Source organism: Kryptolebias marmoratus, linkage group LG15, assembly GCF_001649575.2.
Source record: "Kryptolebias marmoratus isolate JLee-2015 linkage group LG15, ASM164957v2, whole genome shotgun sequence".
Taxonomy (NCBI): Eukaryota; Metazoa; Chordata; class Actinopteri; order Cyprinodontiformes; family Rivulidae; genus Kryptolebias; species Kryptolebias marmoratus.
In genome coordinates, this window is record NC_051444.1 from 11,852,985 (window position 1) to 11,876,949 (window position 23,965).

At 39.3% G+C, this 23,965-nt stretch overlaps 2 protein-coding genes across 2 annotated transcripts in view; both read left to right on the forward strand.

The window, feature by feature from the left end:
• The first annotated feature begins 452 nt into the window (after positions 1 to 452).
• cnsta (consortin, connexin sorting protein a) lies at positions 453 to 18,102 on the forward strand. Its single transcript, XM_017418623.3, has 13 exons — positions 453 to 666; positions 3,247 to 3,315; positions 3,640 to 4,029; positions 5,947 to 6,626; positions 8,686 to 8,716; positions 10,183 to 10,269; positions 10,449 to 10,530; positions 11,833 to 11,854; positions 12,106 to 12,172; positions 12,661 to 13,223; positions 13,637 to 13,825; positions 14,996 to 15,134; positions 15,392 to 18,102. The coding sequence occupies exons 1-13, from the start codon at positions 459 to 461 to the stop codon at positions 15,598 to 15,600; spliced, it is 2,736 nt and encodes a 911-aa protein (XP_017274112.2). The 5' UTR covers positions 453 to 458; the 3' UTR covers positions 15,601 to 18,102.
• A 1,340-nt stretch (positions 18,103 to 19,442) lies between these two features.
• smyd3 (SET and MYND domain containing 3) overlaps positions 19,443 to 23,965 on the forward strand; it is a 49,016-nt gene continuing 44,493 nt past the window's right edge. Inside the window, exon 1 of the mRNA XM_017418649.3 lies at positions 19,443 to 19,674. Coding sequence (XP_017274138.1) covers positions 19,514 to 19,674 — 161 coding nt within the window. The 5' untranslated portion in view covers positions 19,443 to 19,513. The remainder of the gene's footprint in view (positions 19,675 to 23,965) is intronic.

Below are 23,965 nucleotides of genomic sequence, written 5' to 3' on the forward strand. Positions count from 1 at the left end.
AAAATATGCAGTTTTTTAGTGTTTTGAATTTGATTTTTTTTTGCTTCTAACACAATTTCTACATCATACAATGTATTCGATTTACTCCCCCCACGTGACTCTACTTCTGTTGACTCTCGTTTTCAGAGCTTTTAGAAGAAGAACTTTATATTTTCCTGGGTCTCTGATCCCACTGTTCTTCCTCTGGCTCTGTTTGCATCCGGGGATTTTTTGACAGACTCCCAAACAATGACTTATATGGAATAAGTCATATAAGTCATTGCTACCAAATGCGTCGCGCCGCGAACTCGGCGAAGTTCGAATGTAAACAAACGACTCGTAAATGTTGGCAACAAAAACACGACTCTGCCGATTTCGCTCATTTAATACAAATTACACCTTGGACTCTTTGCAGTAAATGATGATGATTCAGTTGTTATATTTTAACATAGAACGATACACGTATTTTGACGGCTATTATGGCTATATTGAGAAAAAAGAAGAAGACTTGCAGTAACACTAAAGAGCCGATAGATGGCGACAGAGCGCTCTGTGTTAGGCCCGGGCCCTGTGACAGCGACGACCCCTGGCTGCTTGAGGAAAACCTCTTACATTTTAGTCATTACAACAACATCTCCGGCAAGGTGTCTGATGCTCAGCTCTGCCCTTCAGCCTCTCCTATCAGCCGTGAGTACCATTTAACCATTACGTGTCGCAACATTTACAACAACTAGAGCGATACTAAAGGCTAATGCGCGGCGTTTTTAAAGGGCAGCCAGATGTGCCTGCTGTTCGGCAGGTTAGCTTGTGTTAGCTTATAGCAACGTACACAAACACGCCTACATCTCTGTACTGAGACGCTGTGCGGTCGGTATCGTTCTTTAAGGGGTTGAAATTAACGTCCAGAGCTTAGCTACTCGGGATTTTTTTTTTTTTTTTACCCTTTTTGTTTTAGTGAAACAACACCTCTTACACTGCGCCAGATTCATTTCCAATAAAAACGTAAACTGGGCTTGTTTAATCGTAGCCATGCTTGTCCCCTGACAGCTATTAGGTCATGTTTCGCTGACTGTTCCTGACATTTTGGGGAAGTGACAACTGTGTGGTCTGTTTTAGCTTAATTTACATAACGTTGAATGAGAAGATTGAAGTTGTGTAGGATTATATTAGTTACTGGAATCAGCCTGTGTAGCTTGGCTGCTTATCTTGAACACTGGCCAGTTCTCCACCTATCTGGGTGCAGTTACTGCACATATTTTAGGTTCTTAGACTTTTAACTAATCTAGCACCACAGGTAGACTCTGTCCTGTTAGTTTCCTAATACATAGGCCTGTTCATGTAAGAGTTTCCTCTCATACAGTTTCTTTTTTTTCCCCCCACCTTCTGTGTTTGTCCCCTTTGGCTGGATTACCCTGATTGTTTGTCCCCTCTTTCTGTCTTTCATTATTCATGGCCTCCTGTAGAGAAGGTCACAGACAAAAAGAAAAAAAAAGAAGAGGAGAGAATGGATGTTTGTGGACGGATGCCTCTGTGGGAGAGAAAGAAAAAGATACTGTAGAGCAAAAATGCTTCCAGGCAAGGCAGGAGAGTTGTTTCGGACTGTGATCTTGAGGTTGTTTCTGTGTAAATCTTAATGTCAGAGTCGTTAGCTATGGTCTGGGGCTGCTCTCACATTCACATCATGAACTGGGATCTTGAAGCAATTATTCCGCTGTAAAAACACTCCTTTTTCTTACAAGTTGGTCTGTTTGCGGCCCAGTTTTTAATAATGCAGAAAGCATTTATAGGGTGTTGTCTCCTGTTAAAATATACAAAGCCTATGGAGCACAAGTTTATGGCATGCTGAGGGTTTTCCCCTCTCTTTATAGAGTTGTCTCCAAATGCTTCAGTTTCACAAGAATACAGAAATGCTTTTCCTGGTGTGCTGTGAGGTCTTAACGGCACAGCATTAAAAGAAAAACAATTAGCTGGAAACCAGGACAGCTTTGTTTCTTCAGCATGACCTTAATTAACTGGGAACTACGCGTTTTAGGATGTTTTTCTCATCTTCCGGGGTCGTGTCTTATCTTATTCAATTGTTTAATTGTTTATTGTTTGCTCTGAAGTGTATCTTGAAATGATTATTTTCCATACGCATTTGGAGTAAACGTTACCTTCTGTTCTCTGTTTGCTTCTACTGAGTTTATTTATCCATATTATGCTGAAATCTGTAGATCTCGAGAATAAATGGATGAAATTTTGGATGTCAAAGTTGACAGGACTTTGTGATCTTGAACACAGCTGAATAATTTATACCCCACTATTGTTAACGTTTAATATCATTAATAAGCTGCATTCAGACATGAAGACCTAACACATCGTACTGGAATAGTTTGTGAAAAGGCACATCAGGTCTAAACAAATTTGGACTTGACTGTAAATGCTGTATTTGGATTAACACGCAGGTTGTTGAAGGCACACAACTGAAAAGTGGTTATTCCTGTTGTGTCAGTTTTTACTGTCGCTGAGTCAGCTGTAAACACAAGAGAGGCCGAAAAAGTCAAAAGCCTGCTATTTCACAATACTGATTAACACGTTAAACCGATTTACCAGTTTGTTCACCTGCCCTCAGTCTTCCCAGGTCCGACACTCCATTTAGTAAATTAAGTTTTTGGGAATCTTAAAACAAATCAAATTTAACTACTGAAGATCCCTAGTATCAATAATATTTTTTTGATGATGGGAATTTGTGAAGTGTTTTTGTAGTATTTAGTTTGCTGTTTCATGTCTCAGTTTAAGTAGTTTTAACCTGTTCACATGGCTTATAGTTTCTACAAAATAAGTCAAACCTTTCACTGGAACATTATAAATTATTCCACAATAAGTTGCAGAAGTTAGTAAAACCAGTCATAATCGCAGCCAAAATTATATTTTTATATTGTGTCTAACGGGTTTTGCAGTTTTTCATCATTCTGGCATTTTTGTATTTTAACAGTTATAACAAATGTTTCATGATCTTCATCATTTGTGTCATAAACTTAACACTATTTATGCATGTGCATAAATATACAACACACATTTATTTTTGTGCATGCAAGTATTCTGCAGCAGTGATAAATGTGGGAAAGGCTCTTGTGGTTTTTTTTGAAAATTATTTTTATCGTCTGGTTCGTTTGGCGGCTTGGGAATGGCGCAAAACTTGTTTTCTTTGTGTTTTTCCCTCCCGAGTGGAGTCGGCTCCTCTCATGCTTTCTGTTCCATCTTATCTGATCCTGTTCATCTCTGCAGGCTTGAAGAGGGGCTTCTCTTGTTGGCAGCACCGGCCTTCGAAGCTGTGGAAATCAATGGATCATGGTGGTGAGTAAGCGTTCGGTTTCCTTACAAAACATAAGCGGAGCAATTTCAGAAGTCCAATAGAAAAGTAATTGGATTTGATTTACAGTGAAAACGACAGCTGGGAATGAGGAAGGCTGGTTTGGCACCTTTTTATCTGTGCCGTGGTTGGTGTTGTCTCAAGTTGCAGCCGACAGTCTATAAATCATTTATAACGTCTAGGTCAGCTGACAGACTCTCATTCAGTACAAGAAAATTAGGTGTTCATTGTTTTTTGTTTTTTATTTTAAACATCTTTTTATTTAAATGTAGCTGCAGTTTCAGTGGAATTTTCTTGTCCGTTCTCAGGTCAGCTTGAGAGGGACGGCAGAGCGATGTCACAGGCCCATCTGGACCTCTGTGATAACCTACCCAACTCCGAAGCTCTCGCCGCCCAAGTGCAGAACCTCAACGAGGCAAAGACGCTCACGCAAAGTCTCCCTCTTTCACGAGGCGATGAGGAAGAAACGTTCGGCCTCGGTCGAGAAGCGACTCTGAACAACAACGGGAAGGATGAGCGGGAGGTGGTAGAAAGGAAGGAGGGGGACACAGGACGAAGGAGAGATGAGGACGAGGAAGAAGACGTCGATGAGGTGATGAAGGAAGAAGAGGAGGAGGAAGAATCTGAGGCGTCAAGTTCGGTTGTTGGCTGCCAGTCTCCAGATATTCTCATGACTGATTCTTCATATTCAGAAACTGGTAGGGGTCACAAATCCTGTACGCAATGGAAACAAGTTGTTGTTTGTATGAGCATATTCACACTGCTTTACAAAATAGTTTATTTTTAATCTTTTTCAACTTTTGCTGCGAGTCTCTCTTCGGCCAGATGGAGGCAGCAGAACATCTTGAATTATGCATCCCTGTTGAAATCAGATTTTTGTGGTTCAGTTTTAGGCAGACAGGTATTTGTCACCCAGTAGAGGCAAACGTCATTGCTCTTTTCTTTTAGAAACATATTTCTCCTTAAATTTGTCGAAGTGACATTCTCATCTTTCAAAAGCGCGTCACTCACTTTGTCTTGTTACCGTTTGTCCCCGTGAACGTCACAGTTGGTTCATCAATCATGAAAAAAAAAAGAAATCCCAGAAAACAAGTTGCTGGTGGTGTGTCCAATACACGAGCTCAAAGAGCCCTGGTACTGTGATCTGTTCTGGCTGTTCTCATCACAATTTGGCATTGCAGATTATGTGTGTTCACACTTGCTGTGAGAATGTGTTTCCACGTTCATCTGGAGAGCTGATCTTGATTACGCGCTCTAAATGTAAATAGGGTTGTAAATAATCTCATGCCAACAAGCAAATATATTCAACAACCTCAACTGCATTAGCATTTAGACAGTCACATTAATTGCAGAATTATTTACAAGATCAGATTGTGGCGTAATACGAGTGAAGTAAAGGAGTAAATGAATTATTTGATTTGTGTTGATAAAAGTACACCTTGAAGCTCTTCACTGAGTTAATTCTGGCTGTTTAGTGGCAAGCCAATGTTTATGCACACTTATTATAATGATCAATGTATTTTATTTTTATTTCAGCAATGTAAATTCTTCATCTGATCTTTATGTTGGACACCTTAGCAGAGCTTCAGCCAACTTAAGGTCTCCTTTAATTTGTTTACTTCATTTACTGGGATTCAATGTAAAAATGCTATTCATTAGAAAAAAACCCTAATGTTTTTCAGTTTTTGGGATGCAAAAATTATTGTTAAATAACCTCTTAGTAATCCGAGTAAACGTCATTCTCATCTCGTTTTAATGTAAACGGCATGCAACCTGTAAATGCCAAGGGAACCTGTTTTATCTCTGAAAGACACTTGTTCACAAATATCGACTGAACACAACATCAAACACAACGTAATCACGTTAGTTACAGAAACATCATTCTGGGCTTTCTTTCTTTCTTTCTTTGTGTCGTTGTTCTGTTTGTATGTTCAGATGGTCTAAAGACTAAACTGGGGTCGGTCTGATTAGTGGCGATACTAAAGCATAAACCTAAACTGGATTCCTTAAATGGATGTTAATGGTTAGAAATATTATAGATAGAAAAAGCACAAGAACAAAAGAGACAGACATATGACTTTTGTTACTGACGGTGTGAAAACACCACATCAGCTTTGAGCTTTGAGCTCACAACTTCACTTCTACATTCGAAGAGACACATTTCCTCGTTGACACACCCACACAGCTGCTGCCATTGTCCATTACACATATTTATGTCTGGTGGCATTCAGCACCTGCCAGGACGTTACACAAAATGATTATAACTGAGTGAGTTTGAGGTCAGACACTGAAGTGATGAAGGACAATTAACAGTGGTTTATAAGATATGTACAGTATGTTAAACATTCTTCAAATGGCAATATATTGTATACATATATTTCCACAAAAATTGTGTCATTAATGGGATTTCAGTCCACATTACTTAAATTTCTTAATTGACATTTAGGTAAGTTCTGCATTGTTAGAGTATATCTCCAGGAAATGTATGTTTTTTTTTTTAAAGTAATAGAGATATAAGTATAAGTTTGTATGTTTAAAGGTAAGTTCATTTGTAAAGTTCATCTGTATGCCTCATGTTTCTTTCATTTGTTTTCTGTCTGTCTTTCCCCCTGTAGGAAGTCTGTTGGAGACTCCGTATCCTTTCAGCCCTGGGACCAGTCCGGAACCCACTTCCCCTATCACTCCAGTAGTCGGTCCGGAAACTTTACATCCCATCAGCTCATTGGAACTGAGCCAGGGTGACGCAGAATTACCCGGGTCGATGATCTGCACACACGGGCCTCCTTTTAGCTCAGGGCCAGTAGATTTTGTTCCTCAGATGGTGACCTCCGGCGGACCAGCTGGGCCTTCATGTGTCGCAGAAGCTTCTGACAAGATAGTTGGAGACTTCTCTGCAGAACAGTTTACCTCATCCACGGAGCCTGTTTTTAACTGTGGGCCCGCTTTCACCAGTGGGTCCAGCAGCTCGGACACGGGACCTATCAGCTCAGCGGCAATGACATTCATGTTCACTGAACGAACAAGAACTGATGCTTCCTCTACTTTCACTCCTGCGAGTGCAACAACAGAACCCCTCGCCTTAACCACAGGGCTTAATGCAACAGATACAGAATTCACTTCCACCACGTCACATTTATCCTCAAATCAGGAACAAAATACCTCCATTCCAGTGACCACTTGCGCTTTGTTCTCCACTTGCTTAAAGGGATCTGTTTTAAGTCCCGCTCTGCTGGAGTCTCTTGAACAGCTGGCACAAAGAGGCGACGATACCCACCTTCCACAGTACTTTCATCAGGTAATTTTAGGTCTTTTATCGGGTGCATGTCAGGTACTGTGAACTGTGCATTGCTACCATTTCCATCAGCAGTCTTTCCTTTATTGATATCTCGTCGGTTTGCTTGCTGCCCTTCTGTCACGCCTGTCTCTTTAATTCTCCCTCTTACACAAGTTTTTAAGTCGCTGTTATTTATCCACTCAAGCTGAAAGTCAGAATGGCACTTTGTACCCTCGGGCAGAGGTGTTTTCTGCTTTTAATCCCAAACAGAATTACAGGCACGCACAGAAGCCACGCTGCATTAAAAAAAAGGCTGCACGGTTTCGCTCTCTCTCACACAGACCTGCATGACTGAACTCGTACATTTTGAGGTGGGCTAATATTTTTGTCAATTTGATTTGCATTATCAGCCACATCTCACCTGTGTTACTTACAGGTTTCATTCATACAGGTCTGTATGTGGAAATCATTTTCTTTTAATAGTCACAGCTGAGGTGTGCTGTGGTCAACTCAGAAGTCAAAATAAAAATGTTTTCCACAATGCAGTGAAGGAAAGAAAAAGCTTTTGCGCTTAATGCTTATGTTCTCGTAACATTTATCTGACCACTAAATGAGCCAGGGATTAAACTGGGGTGAAATGTTTTTACTGTCTCCGTACGGTGAGCTGTAATGTGTCAAACTTATTTCTTTAGCACGTTAAAAACAACCGAAGTTGACTGAAGTGCTTCCCAATTTAGTCAAACAGATAAAATACAGCAGTAAAGTACAAGACACCCTGGGACAAAATATTTCCTGGTATCTTAGACAGTTTTAAATTAAACCTGAATAAATGTTCAGTTTGTAGTGTAAAGCCTCACTAGTAGTTAATGTTAATAAAAAAGAAATTTACAAAATTAACAAAAAGTAATAAAAGTGAGTGTATGGCAGGTTATCATATCATCAAATTCTTTAAGATTCAGCACAGATAGAAACCAGTTTATTTCCTTTTGGCATAGACAGAGTACAGCCCAGTTTGTATTGATTTAAATGGATTTCACAGACGTCCAGTAAAGTTTTACATCAAAGCAAACACATTTTTCTGTCCCTCTATTAACAAAGTGATCTTTAACCATCAGAGCTGGAAGCCTTACTCCATCTCTTACTTTAAACATGATCATAACCTAATAATATCCTAATAATAATAATAGTAATAAGTTTAAAATCAAGTCTGAATCCTCGAATATCACCTTGCACCCGTGGGGACACCCCGTGTCACTAAAGCTTTTGAAAGTGAATGTTGAAGTGAACAGGACCTGCAAGTTCCTGTTCTGTCAGGTTTTGGATCCCATTACTACACAGAAACATACAAAAGGTTTCTTTTTTTTTTAAGAGTGCATCTATAAGGAGACGCTCAGTGAATCGGATGTATATTATGCTAAATAAAACACCTAAACTCAGCTGCAGTGACTCTGACTGATGAGTGGTTTGACGTTCTCCAACATGTCGTGACTTATTTTTTACTCTTAATTGACTCATCCTGTCTGTAAATCGGAACAAATTACCTAGAAAGTTCATGGAGTTGTTGGACTCGAAAGAGACGTGCGCTTTCATTTGCTCCTCCTCCTCCTCCTCCTCCTCCTCCTCCTCCTCCTCCCTCTCGTCTTCGTCCTCTCACACACACACACACACACACACACACTTCTCTTGTTCTGAGATCAGCTGAGCAGCATGAAATAAGGTAGCGTTTTTGCCTCGGTCTCTCGTTTTTCTGTCTTTAGGTATATTTTTTCTTTTTCACTCTCGCTCTAAATTTCGCTGCATTTCTAAAGCGCCTGACCTCTGATTGTACCAGCTGTATTATGTTACAAAATGTTTTTTTTCCTCTCATAGTTAATGATTATACTGGAGCACTTACTCTGGATTGTGTAGTTTCTTATCTACTTATTTTGATTTTTTTTCTTCCATTTTGACGACCTTGTTTGAGAATTAGTTTCAGCCTGAGTTAAAACTTTATTTAACAAGTTTCTCTAAAAACTGTGTGAGAACTGACGGGATAAAAGCATGTGCTTCATAAAAAGTTGTATTGTCTCTTTCCCTGCAGATTGCTGAGGCCTTTGTCCTTCAAAAAGACTGTATCCTTGCGTGTGTGTGTGTGGTGGGGACTACTTTTATATGAAATTCTCAGATTGTGTCGGTCCTCTACGCTGTCCCCTTGAACATTAACTTTTATGTTTATGTTTTTATAGCAACAAGATACTGTACAGAATGCTCATTCATTTTTACACCATGAGGCTGTAGGCTCGCTCATAAAAAGTAACACAGTCATATGAATGCTCTCAAACCTTATTATATGTGATTATTATTATAAAATACAGAAACAAAGTCTATACAGAGTAGGAGAAGACGATGGGGGTTTATGAAGGCGAGGCTGAAAGGCAGAAACAAAGTAGAACTGGAGGTTTGATCGGTGGAAAGACAATAGCATTCAGGCCATGAATGCATAAAAGAAAAAGGGAAAGCTAGCCTTGCTGCCATGTGTCTGTAGAGCATTAGTTAGTGAGAGAAAGCATTGAACCATGTCAAAGAAGGATTGTGTTTTGGCTGCCCATATCCATAAACATGAGTCTGCATCCTGCAGAAACCCCTTCCACTTTCTCTGTCCTCACTTTCCTTCTTCCTTTTTCCCTCCAGTCTCTCCTCGTCCTTCTTCAGTAAAACAAAAACAAAGTTACATGACGTTTACTTTTATTTTACTTCGAAATTTTTTAACTGAGCATTAAGTATGCTTTCTGAAGTTCTGCTGGATATTTGATGAATTTTAAATCATTTTCCTGACCATTTTCAGAAGATTTAGTTCTTACTTTTTGTCAAACTAGTTACCATAAACTAATGAATACTTGAATTATATGAAGACACTTAAGGGATCAAGCAGTGTTGTGTTTACAAATCAAAGACAAATTGCTGTTTTCTTAACTACAAACTTCTGAAAGGCATGATTTTGCTGTAAACATTTCTTAGCTTTGCCACTGTTTTGCCCTCAACTTGTCCAGTTTCCTCTATTTCCTCTCCACGCTGCACACTATTCTAGGGTATGTCAGGGTTTTGGTTAAACGTATTTTAAAAATGACTGTCTAATTTAGTGTATTGTGTCTGTTTAACTGTGAAATTAGGCTTTTTCTGTAAGTGCAGTTAACAAAAAATAAATGTGACTTTTTATCAAGCAGCTTGTAAAAAAAGTGTCTAAAGATACAATTTAAAGCTGTTTTATGTTCTGTTTTCTGTACTTTTTAGCTCTTACTTTTAAATCAGGTGCATTTTTTTTATTGCCTAATGATTTGGGAGGTTGAACAAAAAAAACAAAAACAATAATGAAAGTAAAAATAACGTTGTTCTAAAACGCTCAGGACTGAAAGTTAATTAAAATAAATAAATTAGAGATGCTGAGGACTGTTCTGCATTATATTTACATCATATATGATTTTAGACCTCTGTCATCTGTATTGGCACTTAAGTACAAAAAAACACGCCACACTTCTGAAGCAAACAGTTGTCTATTTTCCTGTTGTGCATGTTATTTTTCTTAATTGTTGGCTTTCAGACCAGCGTGCATTATGGTTCATCCAGCTAGAGAGACTCTACCACCAGAGAGTACTGGACAACCTGAACACACTTCAGGAGCAGTGGGGTAACACGGCATTTTCTTCTCAGACATACACACACACAAACACACACAACAATTGTAATTTAATGGTTTTCTTCTGCTTGTATATCCAGTAGGAAGTGTCAGTGTGTTATACTCTACACTTACCCTTACAAACATATAAAATCACACTCTTGTATAATTTTTGTTTCTTTATGCCTTAGAGAGTCACTGTGGGGGGACAGCTTCTGATCTGGCAACCCAGCACCTGGACGCTCTGAAGCACATTTGCCAGACACACACTCGGTCAGTCTGCATGCTTTCCTACATGTTTATGTGGGGTGCTCATATGGACTCTTTTCTTTTTAGATATTTGCTCTCTTTCCAAAAATATGTTTAGTACTATTTTTATTATTCAAGTAAAAATAAGACGGAACAACCTGTAACACTTCATATCATATCATTATCTGGTGTCAGTTTATGAGGTGCAGCAGGTACTAATGTGAGGACTGAAGCATTTAAAGTTCGGGTTTTTGAGAATAGAAAAAGACCACGTAGACATTTTTATTCAGGTCTGAAAGATTCCTATAAAATACACCAGCTGATGACTTCTCCTGCACACAGAATTTGTCTTTGTGTGTTTATTGTCTGTGAAACTGCCATATTTTCTAACAGGTGATTTTAAAAAAATCTTTTTTTTTTTTGAGCTAGCAATTATTAAGAAAAATGGAAACTAAGTATAGGCTGTGTGTCATTTCAGGTTTTTAAAGAAGGGATTTTAAAATAGTTTTGGGTCGTGGGTTTAACCATGATCCTTTAGGCAAATGCATCATATGAGGCAGAAAACACACTTATTATTATTGTTATTAACATACACGGAGGAAGTGGAAATCGAGTAGTTTAGCTTCCTTAAAAATAATAATACAATAGAACCTTAGTTGGCCTTTTTTTCACAAGGGGAGTTTAAAGAGAGTGACACCTGTAAAATGCACAGACATTTATATCGTGCACACCTGGCCAATTAGTAAACTGTGTTAGGTGAGTGTGTGTGTGTGTGTGTGTGTGTATCTGTTTGTGTGACTTTGATCGTGCGTGTCCTGGTATGTGATGAGCACTGAAGTGAAGATGGTTAAAACATGTGGCCTTTAGCCGCCACTGCTGCTTCTGCACTTTTAGACATTTGAGCCACCACGTTGCTAGAGTTTCACTTCGCTCACACGCACACAAACACACACACACACAAACAAACACACGTACACATACAGAGTCGAGTTTCCTTGACTTCAGAGGACATTACACTGACTTGTATTCATTTCCTGCAGACTTACGCTAACCTGAACCAGAGCTTATGTGATCTAATCTATGCCTTAAAATCAGTTAAATTAGCTTTTTCTCTCCATAATGTGAACAGATTTTGTCCTCTCCAACATGAGTTACACGTGGACCACACACACACACACACACAGACAGATTTTATTAGTGTTCAGGCTAATATTAGATTAAGAAAGCAGGGAAAGGTCATGTGTCTTTTGCGTCTTCGTTTACTAAAACCAAGTAGTGGCCCTCCATACTCTCAGCCGTCTCACTCTGTCTCTCTTCTGTTTATAGACCAAGGACAAGAGATGCTGAGGTAAGACATTTGTGGATTTTTTTATGCATTTGTGTGTGTGTGTGTGTGTGTGTCACAGAACTGGTCAGCATTTCAAGGGACTTCCTGACACGTTATTTACACTGTGTCTAAATCTCCTTAAGTATTCCTGATGTACAGTTAATTGTTTTTATTCATATTACACAGAAACTTGCACAGTATTGCTTATATAAATGTAAATGTTATACTGAAGCTCTACAGATGTTTTTTTTCCCTTGGGAATGTGTCCACAGTGTGCAGATCTGGATGTTTTGAGACCTAAATCTGAAGGAAGGGATCTACGGCCTTCATGTACTTCAGGTGATTTGAAATATGTCAGTAATTTGTATAATGTGTGTAGCTATCAGGATAAGGCATACAAACTTTGTGGTGAATAAAATTTTGCTAAGACAAAATAATAAAGTTTGAATTAGTTCCATGGTTATTGCAGTTTGTGCTGCGTTGCTGTGTATGTGGGTCTTTTTTTAGGATCTCAGGTGTGAATTTATGTTCCTCATATTAATATTTAATGATATGTAGCTGTGCATGGACATTAACACCCAAGTATTGTATTTATCATAGCCAGTTTATTTATGCTATTGTTCATTTTACTCGTGCTGCTCTCTCTCTGCAGTCAGAAGTTGCACTCGTAGACTGAACTTTATTTAAAAGTTGCATAAAAAACAATGAAATTCATGTATAATGTATTCAAGTATTATAACTGGAATGAAGTTTACTTTGTGTACTTTAAATTTAATTTCACCATAGCTCATTTTCTTGACAAATGCTTGTTCTGCTCTTTGATCTAGCCCATCAGGTTGAAGGAGGGATGGAGCAGAGAGCTGAAGACTCCTCTTGTCTGGTCACACACTCCAGTAGTTTGCTTGAAAAGCTGAATCTCCCCGAAAAGGACAGGGAAGACCCTGATGAGGAATTAGAGGGGAGGGACATTTTCGATGGATCTAAGCTGACTGAAAAGCGAGACCGTGGCAGAGAGGTGGAAGGAGGGGTAGAATGTACCATTTCAGTCCTAGGAAATGGGCTGCACCCCTCTACAGCTGGAGAAATGGATTGGTCCAATCCTGCAGAGCAGCAGGGAGAAGATTTAGGTCCAGCACAGGAAAAGGAGGCACAGGGGGAGGAAGCCGAGAGCGACATAGAGGAGGCAGAAGAGGCTTGGGCGATGGAAGATGAGGGAGCAGAAGATGAAGAGGAGGAGAAGCAGAAGGAAGGAGACTCTCATGTCTGTCAGGAAGCTCCCTCGGTGGAGACTCTGGTCAGCGGGGCAGAGTTGGTGGAGCAACATCTGCAGACAGATGATTTAACTCAAGAGGAGCTACATGATGAGAGCCAGTGGTGCCGAAACACCCAGGTACTTATTATATTTTTGGTCTATATCTGGGTGTTATATATTTTAGAAACAAATCCAAGCCTCTATGTGTTTCAGTTCAGTTATTACTGACATTTTAGAGTTTTATATCCTGGAATCATTTATGAGTTCAGTTCAGGAGTGTCGCCTTTACCAAGACTGGTATCTTTTTCTGTGGAACAGGTTTATGTTGGTTTACATGCTTATCAGTTGCTCTGTTTTTTAATGTCCCATCTGCTGGAAATGCATAATGTACTGCTTCCTTTATTCCAGGTTGTGTCTGATCTGAACGGCTTTGCATCAGATTTAAAGACATTAATCAGAGCAGAAGAGTTTATCAGCGAAGCGAGTTATCTCAACTATTTTATGGCGACACAGCCCAAATGTTATAAATGTGTTTCCCATTATCACTGCAGGAGAGCTCCACAGCCTGGCTTCACGAGGAGACACTCCCTCCTGAAGAGGCTCATCTGAAGCAGCAGGAACAGCGTTCAGAGGAGAGGGAGGAGGAGGAGGAGGAGGAGGACTACGAAGTTGACCAAGCTCAGCTCATCAGAGAAGCTCCTACACTGGACGACATGGCAAAACTCATCACAGTTGAGGAGGTGTGTATGACCACTAAATATGTTTTTTTTTTTCTCAGCTACTACCACACCACATGTTGGCTGTATATCTGTAGAATTGACTGAATTATTGTTTTCTGAGCCGAGTTGACTCTGGCCGCTGTCTCGAATTGGGTTGACTCCAAAAAGTTGATCAGCTGTAGATGTACATCCGGTGATTGCTTTCTGACAGTTTCATTAAAATGCATCCTGTGCTTTGTGAGATATTTTACTAACAAACAAACAGACACACACACACACACAAAGATTCAGCCAAAAATGTTATCGCTTGTCTTTCCCCAGTGGGCGATAAAAGTGCACACTATCAAACTGATGTCAAGCTGTTTCTTAACGCTGCCCTTTGGTTCAGTTTCAGTCTCTGTTTCTCCACACTTCTTGCTGGATTTTGCAACAATTTGTTTGGTTAAAACAGATCAAATGACATAACATAATCACTGTAAGTTAAAAAGGATTTGTGTGGGAAATATGAAATTTAGTTTGACTTTTACCTCTTCCATTTTAAAGATTAGACATTATCGTACAAGGACCTGAATCACGTTTAAACATAGATAGTTGTAGTATTTTAAATGTGAAGGTCATTTTTTGTATCTGCAGTGTCTTCATAACGTGAAGAACCGGAATGTATCTTATCTACAGATCTTCTATGTAATAATAATATTAATAAGAGTGAACATTTTTGTGAAATTGAGCTTTTGTTTTGGCATTTGACTTTCACCTGGACTGTAATCACAAACTGTTGAATGATGTCATTATTACTGCCTCCATGAGTCGGACTGATTGTGATGGGCTGACATGACGTGGCCAAAGTTCATCCCTTATTAAAGTCTGCTCACTTTGAGCCAGAGTTTGCTGTCATCTACTGTGTATATCTTGAGTCACAGCATTACACTATGCAGTACCAGTACCTGGAAATAGCATGATGGTAAATGTGTGGAAGTACTGATAAAGAGAGCAGAGCTCGGGGCTGGTGGTTGTGTCACGTGCAGTCACCTCACAAACACACATTGTGAACTGCTGTTGGTCATACGTTGTTTTCCTTTTTTTGTGTGGAAAATGAACAATTCAAATAAACGTTTTTCTGTAAACAGGAATGGTTTATGACAGTTTTTGTGTCTGTGCTGCTTCACGTCTGTGTTTTGCTTTGTTTCCCAGATCTCCCCTGCCTCTGGCCTCGTCTCCATACTGAAGAAGCGAAGCGTTTATGCGGGCAGCGTGACAGTGCCTAAACCTGAGAAAGCCGCCGCCAAAAGACGCGTGCACTTCAAAGTTCCTGATGACAGCTATGAGCATGGTATGTCTGCGAGTTTATTTCCTGATACATAAACCAATAAAAACTTACAGTCAGTGAAATTCAATCCCCAAACAAGAAAGGAGAGCAGCTCTTTGCGTTGCTGCTTCGATATCAGTGATGTAGAAAAGTGATCATGTTTAGCAGTGACACTGTTCAGAAATTATAATGAATTTCTATAAACTATTCTAACATTTCCAACATTAGTTTGCTCTTCTGTCCTCGCCTTCTCTGACTCCTTGTATCTTTTGTTTCTGCAGAGGTTGGCAGTGGAGATTCCTGTCTGCTTCTCTTCCTTCTTTGTCTGGTTACTGTAGTGATCAGTGTTGGCGGCACTGCCCTTTATTGCGCTCTTGGCGATGCCCAGTCCTCGGTCTGCCAGGACTTTTCTCGAAACGCGGACTTCTACCTGGACCAGATACATCGCGGGATCGCTCAGCTCCAGCTCTGGTTTGCTCCTGGCTCGTAGCAGAAAACCGCTCTTGTTTCGGAGCCACTGACAGGTAGATCCCTGCGGGTCCTGCTACATCCCGACTGTAGAGGTAATGTTACCTCATAGACATTAAAGAGCCTGATGCCATTTATAGGAAATGGCTCCTAATGGCTGAACTTCTAGTTCAGATGCATTTGGCACTTTAAGCTTTATGCACTGAATTTTTAATGCCCTGTAAATACAATTATTCCAGGGTACTTTTGAAGTTGTAAAACAGATGTTCCATAATAACAGTAATTAGAAGAAAACTCAGCTTGCACAGAGTGAAAGATTAAGACTTAATTTATTTTCCTATGACAAAGTATCTGATATTGACTCCTTTAGACGCCTGTAAAGATGGAAAAACGGATCAGTTTGTAAAGTGACTGAAGGGTACAACAGAAGTTGCTGAGAGAGACAGCAGACTTAAGTTTCAAACTTAAGGGCAGATAACTCAGCCATGTCAGACTCTGGCCTGCCCTGCAGCTCCCTCAGTTAAGGTGGAAACTAAATAATAGCAGCTGAAAAACATGGAAATAAAAAAAATATATACATTGATGTATAGTTTAACCACTGTTCACACGTGGAAAGAAACTCTATACGTGGTTTTTTTTTTTAAACTGTTGCAACATCTGGTGTTGCTTTTATTGTAAATTTTTAAAACAATAATACAAAATGTCTGAATGGGGGGGGCATGTGGAAAATTATGCATAAAATGTGCGTTGGACATCTCGAGTTTTAAATTCTGTCCGTCTGTCGTCACTACGTCACGCCGTCGAGCTGCAGCGCCGGCCGACTCCTACATGATTGTTATGGCTCTGTCTCTACCTCACTCGGCAACTCAGAGGTGTAACAACAGTGGGTTGATTTCAACCCCCCCACGCTGCCTTGGTTCTTACAGAAATCACACGGAGACGGGAGGAAGCCGTCTCAGGCCTGGATTGAAAGTGATTTGTGAATGGGGCTTGCAATAGTCAGTGTTTTCTAGCAGATTTTTCAAAAACAAAAAAGAAAAAAAAAGTGAGAATTATTTGCCACGTCTTGGTCTTCCATATGTGTTTGGACAACATTGAACATATTTGTTAAATATGTTTTATGTGTTTACATGTGTAATATTCTTCTTTCTTTTTGTTGATAAAAGGAAAACATTTGTCTTAGAAAAGAAAAGAGGCCTTTCATGAAATTTTCTTACTTTTTTAAAAACCTTTTATTTTGAAATCACTGCTCTGACTTAAACCTGTTTTTTGTAAACAAAGTTTAGTCTTAATAAGGCCATTTTAAAGCCTAATCTCACATTTTAGCATTCATGGCCTTTATTTGTTGTCATTTTTAATATAAATCAAAGCTTAATTTTCTTTTTAATTATTTATACTTTCATTTGCTGTTGTGCTGGATCAGGTAATGCGTTTGGAAATCCACATGTTCTGTACTTTTATTGTCAGAAGGTGAAGAGGACAAATGTCTGTAAAAGAAGATTGGTTCAAGTGTCCTACCGTAATTATTTTCTGCTAAAACGCAGAACAGTGTTGTTTGGAATATGAGGATTATTCAGGAGATGAGAAATGGTTGACCTGTCCATCTTTTGGTTTGCACATGTCAGCTGGCTGGTTCAGATGACAACTACTAAAAAAGAAAAGAAACATTTAACTTTTTTTTTTAATTATTTATGACGGGTGTATCATGTTGGTGGTTTAGAGAAAAAAATTGCAGATTTATTTTTTGGTTTGTGTTTAACTTTGAATAATTTTTTTTATATCTTACATCCCTTTGCTCTCAGATTGACAGACGTGATACTTTAAACATTTTCATCAATTTACTGTTTGTCTTTTTTTATTATTAGTTTCTGAATGTGACTGGAAATGTTTGTGTTTCTATTACTGCTGTCAGGTTCAAGTTTTCTTGAAAATTTAAAGACGGTTTTCTCTTGTGGAGGTAAACATTTTCCTGGTGTAACACATCTTACAACCACAAACATGTAGTTATCATGAACTTAATTATTAAAGTTATATATTATCCCCCCCAAAATGCTATTTCTAAGTAAACTAGTGATCCGTTCTTTACTATATCAGGATCAGTGATCATGTTGTGGTTTCAGTTTGGGGTCAAAGGGTCAGTTTCCAGTTCAGACTGGTCTTTATTGTGAGACCAGGAGGGTGTTATTGGTCTAAATGTTAGATAAATATAGAAAATCTTTACACTTTCTTTTGTGATTTCTTTCTGTTTTAGTTTTCTAAAATGTTAGTTCTATTATTTTGCTCTCTGACATATTACACGCAACCATTTTATAAGAAAATAAAAACAAAGGTACTCCTTTTCTTATTTAATGTTAATTTTTTTAGATAAAACATTTGGGTTTTTTTCCGCACCACAGAGACCTTGTTTGCACTTTCAGACCTCAGTGAACAAACTTTTCTAGTAAAAAGTTTTGAACATGTACACAGGTTTAAACTTATTCTGACAAATGTAATAAAGCTGGAGAATTATTTCTCACTCTGGTAATGGTTTGGCCTAATTTCTTGAAAAAACAACAGTTAATTACTTAATGATTTATTTTAAGGCAGTTGCCCTACCTATTCATTCATTCATTTATTTCTTTATTTATTGCTGATGTTCCAGTCTCACATACAGGCTACCTAATATTTAAGATTTCATTATTGTCCTATAGATGTCCATAGTATCAGCATTTCCATATCAATAGCTTTGCATGTATGATTTACTTTGTATTTTACACAGGGGTGGAAATTAAAAATTAAAAATAAAATAGCTTCTCATCACAACACCTAATTGCTGTTAGACTGCATGTATTCTGTTGTGGATCGAGTGCATCATATGGGTTTGCAGTGAACTGTTGTAATATTTTTATGCGGGTTTTCTCCGCCTGAAGTGGTATTTCGCTTTTATCTAAATAACATTCGGGTTGAATGTTATTTAGGTCATTAGTTTTCCAACAACAACCAGTTAATTTACCAACAAGTCTTTAACTGTGTTTGTCTCATCATGGACAACAAGTCCTGTGAATTTGGAGATATTTGTTCTTTTTTTGCAAAAGTTACCAGGGGGGAACCAAATATTTCAGCCGTCTGAAATAATCGGTTCCCCCTCTAAAACACAGGACAAAAATAATTTACCAACAACTCCTTAACTGTGTTTATTTCTCTGTATTATGATATTATTAGCACATTTTATTTTTAAAAGAATGATGTTTTTTTGTTTTTTTAATGAGAAATATTTGACCCTCTAAACAATTCTGTTAATAGATAAGTCTTTATTTACGGAGACGCAGGGGGAACCGTATCTGATGGGGGAACGGGGCTCGACGTAACAGCAGCACATTGCTGCCCCTTATATGTCAAGAGGACAAATAACACCTTTTCTGTTTAAATTGCCAACCCGCCACAGTGGCGTGTGTGTTGATCAAATTCACCCGCCACTTCAAATATTTACCCGCATTTGGCCAGTGGCGGGTGCTAATTTCCACCCCTGATTTTACAACTCTGTGGTCCTAAAATGGCTTGTTTATTATAATAACTTTGTTTTAAAACAACCTGAACCCTAAAGTAGAGAGTTTCTGCTGAGTGGACGTTGCTATGTCCATTAGCCACCACGAGGGGGAGCTACACTCCCAGGAAAGATGTAAAGTCTTGTTTAAATAAAAAATAGCTTACAACTATCGACAGGTTTGCTTTAAACATGTGTTTCTTTATGGATATTTTGATGACTTAACCAAAAGTGGCGGAAACACGTAGAAATAACTTGTAAGCCAGTTTCCGTTGAACGGAGTAACGTTCCCAGGCGCTGCGCGTACAACGTTTTACCTTCCGTAGCGTTTAACGTGATTGTGACGTCACGACGCAGCGCCTAATGCGGATGTAAACATTGCTCGGCTCATGTGGAGGAGGAGAGGGCAGCGATGGCACCGATGCTGGAGCGTTTTGTCAGTCCCGGGAAAGGTAACGGACTGCGTGCCACGTCCGGGATCAGCAGGGGGCGGCTGGTTGTTTCCGCCGAGCCGCTGGCCTCCTGTGTGTCCAACATGCAGGCGAGAGAAGTCTGCCATCACTGCTTCACACGGTAAGACATGCGATGCTGACTGGGGTCCTGCCCTCCGAGGCTATAGTAGTTGTAGTAATTTAACTGGTAAGCTGTGTACTCGTGCTGTATACAGCTTGTGGTTAAAGTTGACCAATTTTGTGTACGCCTGTGGTTTGATACAGGACTGTATGCAGCTACGTGAAGTGTAATTCTCTTACCGTCCAGCAGATGGCAGCACGGTTCTTTAGTGGAAGAAGTAAGACCTCAAACAGTCGCTGAAGAGCTGACAAACTATCAAAGTTACAAAAAAACAGAGCAGAATATTTTACTTCAATATGATTATAGCTCGTAAAGTGTGACATGCTCCCAGTTTGTATTTACAGCTTTGGTATTGTTGTTTATAAAGCCAGTTTAGTCAATAAACATTTCATACATTTTATCTCACATGCAGGGAGGGAGACATCTTTTTGTTTGTTTGTTTTTTTAGATTTTTGTGGATCTAAAATATTTGAGTCAGGTAATTTACACTTGTGAGATAAAGCTCTATATCCAAACTGTGTATCAGAGGTGATTGTACTGTATGTGAGATTTACAGTGAGTGTATCTTTCAGCTGCATTGATGTGGTGATTTTTGTTTTATCTGGATGCATAATTGCAACACCACTGCCTTTTCCACTTCAGGCAAACCTACTTTATCATTCTGTATGGATATATATGAATTTAATGAAGCTGACAAGGACATAACTGCACTGATTTCAAGTTTAACAAGAACAAAGTGAATGAAGTCTTAATTACTGAGACGTGTATGCTGAATATATGAATATATGCTCATATGTCAGCCAGTTAGCTGTCATTACCACAAGAAAGCACTCACAGACTAAGATACTCGTAGTTTTAGGACTACCAACTGCAAACTCTAACATTGCAGCCTGAAGTGTGCTCAGCATTTAAAATATTGTCCGCCTTTCCACACAAGAAAATGAAGGTATAACAAGAGGAATCAATAAAAAAATTAGAGCTTACAGCTTCACCGAATCCCATTATTTTTCCATGCTTGGGGCAAACAGCAGTCTGTGTGTGTGTGTGTGTGTGGTGGGGGTGAAGACAGAGGCCACAGGACAAAAACCAGAATCATATATTTGAGATATTGAATAAATGTTACGGCTACATCTGCTTTTTTTCTGAAGCTGACACTCAACCCGAGTGTCCAAGAATACTTTATTGATTCCTCAGAGAATGATGGGCACGACGCGTGTATGTCACAGAGCCAGCTGTTGAAAACCAGCTCGCACCACGCGCACGCCGAGTTGCATCTTAAAGATGTCATGTGTAGTCTTCCTGTTTTCACTAAAACACAATTAGCTGCACAGCATGACAGAGTGTTGAAGAATACGTGTGAGAGCATGCAATTATTTGTGTGACTGTCTCACTGCGAGAACAGAAACGACGTGACTGTGTTCGCGAATGCAGATGTGTGCAGGAAATGAGCAGGTGGTGGGGCCTTCAAAGCTGAAGGTAATTACAGGCCTTGAAGGCTGCATGTAAGTAATGAGTGATAAACGCTGAGGGAGTACTCTCACACACACACACTTCAACAAGATCAAATTGCCAGGGGTCAACAGGCAAACAAACAGCAATTTATTTTTTGTACTTTAGATTAAATTTCTTTATCTAAAGTGGCACAAAGCAAAGTGAAGCAGGCTTCAAGTACATCCCACAATACTCGCAGATTAATAAAACAAAGTGCACCCAGTGATTCAGTGGTTTCTATTTTCCAGCTCATGTTCCTGAAGTACTTCTGACCTAAATCAGAGGTAGTTTGTTTCTGTTGGATGCCTCTTAATATCTCAGCTCCATACGTTAACTTTCTATATATCATTCATGCTGTATCGTACCACTGAGGAGTCGATGATTTCACATTCCAGTCGTTTTTGTCTTTCTCGCTCTGCGAGTAATTATACAAGCACGCTGTCATATCAGTTTCTCTGAAGGTCACTCATTGACTTTGTTCAGTAAACGAGAAGGTGAGGAAGCAGTGCGGTCGCACCGACTGTTACGGATTTGCCTTTTTGACTGTGAAACTGAAGAAAAGTTTCAGAAAAAAAAAGATTGAAGTAGAAGAGAAACGACACAATTTCTCTTCCACCGATAACACATCAAACATCAGCACACACACAGACTGAGGAAGAGCGCAATTTCTTATTTACTTATTTATTTTTTGTTGTCAGTATGTGTGTGTGATTATATGCATCTAGGGGCAACACTGTTTCCATCAGATGAAGTCTTATTATTTGACACCAATCTCTCACTCAGGGTCTCTTTGGACCTCAAATAAACACACACACTCACACACACACACACACACACACACACACACCCTGCAGATAAAAGCAACACATCTAAAACCTTTTGTCTTATTTATAGGGAGAAACCTTTGATTGAAAGTTAAATAAACCAGCTTCCATGGGGTCTTATTTCAAAGAAAAGAGACTGACGTATTGACGGGCGGCTGACTTGAGTGTTTTGCTCTGATTTCAGCGTGTGTGTGTTAATGCTTGAGGCTGAACAAACGACAACAAAAAGTTCACAGCAAGCAAATCTTATCTGAAAACCGTGACACTCAATTTTTTTAAAATCAAAGATTTTAGTAGTTGCAAAGGAGGACAACATTATGTAAAAACCATTATTTCCAACATGTTACTTTGAATAAATATTGATTTAAACCAGAACCAGCTTGCTCTAGTTTAGCATCACTTATCATTTTATTAGTCTATTAGAATATTAGCACGTTTGCACAGTCAGTGTTGAAACGATAAAATCATTTTACAGAGGTTTGCACGTTTGTGTGGTAATGACATACCAGCGTGGAGTATGAGCAGCACCGATGGCAGACTGAAGTAAAAATCTAAAATATGAGAAGTAACACCACTCTTAACTTTTCAGACTTTTTATAATAAAAGCCATAATCGGATATTTTAAATAATGAACAGAAGACTGTCTTGCAATTTATTTATCTGTTTGGAGGGAAACAAATGGGCCCTGCACATCTGGAATTGTTTTTAATATCAGAACTATATGGGGATATTTGTGACACTAAATACAAACAAAACAGTACGCAGATCTCATGAGCGCACACACACTCACTTAGGATGCATTCTTCAGACAATTACCTGCTCAGTCACACATGGGGACATTCAGATATTTTTTCAATTTGTTTCACCAAGCTGGCAGGGGAAAAAAAAAGTATTTTCAATTTCTGGCCTGTCTGATACACATATATGCATTCTCCTTTTTTATGCATAATGCGAAAAGATTTATGGGCTTCAGTTCATGTGAAAATGTCACACACACACACACACTCCCCCGACACCGACTCTTTTTCAAACGTCCTCTATCCTGCTGTTACTGGGACCCACCCTCGCCAACAGAAACTGATAAGAGTGTGTGAATGCAGTTGTATGTGAAGCATACAGATTACTGCTTTAGATGCAGTTCGACAAACCGAGAGCAGCAGCTGAGAGGAGGGGAAAAGGATCAGAAGTCAGCAGTCCTCCTGCTCATCCTTTCACCAGCACACCCTTCTCAGTTTATTCTCCCATCTGCTTTCTCCAGCATCTGCTTCCCTTCTTTTGCTTCCCATCTTTTCATCCCTTCTACTCCCTTCTCCCATCATGTCTTTGTTCCTCCTCACCCCATCCCATCCACCACCTCTTATTGCTTATACACAGGAAGTTATATAAATATATATATAATCTCCCGCCTGTCTTCCTCCCCCAACCCTGTTTTCTTCATCTCCTGCTGCTCAATGCCCAGGTGCCTCAAAGCACACACAGCTGTATCATTTGCAAACCAAGTTATTTGCTTTGCACGGGGCGCACACCTCCACTTGTGTGTATTTGTAATCATTTAGAAAGCTCATCTGTGCGCGCCGTCTTTCACTTGAGCTGCGAGGACCAAACGCCTTCTCAGGAATTAAATCATGGTCCTCAGGAGCATGAACATATAAACTGTCTGCCATGGTTCGGCTTTGTGTAACAGACTTAATGAAAGTCTTGTGTGTTTTTCTCCCAGCGATTGTGGATCCTTCAGTGTTTGTGTGCTTTCCCCCTTCAGAAATTTGGATGAATCACAAAGGCTCTCCGAGGACTCGTATTATTCTGCTAATCACAGACGGTGCATCTGTTACTTGTCTCTCTTAAACTTGGGGCAACAAAAAGCCAAGCAAACAACCATAATTTAAGCCCAATGTGGACGTTTGAGATTAAATGAGTAACACATGATTATATTCTTTCATTTGATCTGTTGAAAAAGGTTTGAGCTGCCGTTGTCA

Excerpts from the sequence above, each read along its gene's own strand:
- cnsta (XM_017418623.3), top strand. The coding sequence starts at position 459 with ATGGCTATATTGAGAAAAAAGAAGAAGACTTGCAGTAACACTAAAGAG. Across the intron at positions 8,717-10,182 it reads CTTTGTCCTTCAAAAAGACT|ACCAGCGTGCATTATGGTTC; the intron begins GTATCCTTGCGT and ends GTTGGCTTTCAG. Across the intron at positions 10,531-11,832 it reads ATTTGCCAGACACACACTCG|ACCAAGGACAAGAGATGCTG; the intron begins GTCAGTCTGCAT and ends TTCTGTTTATAG.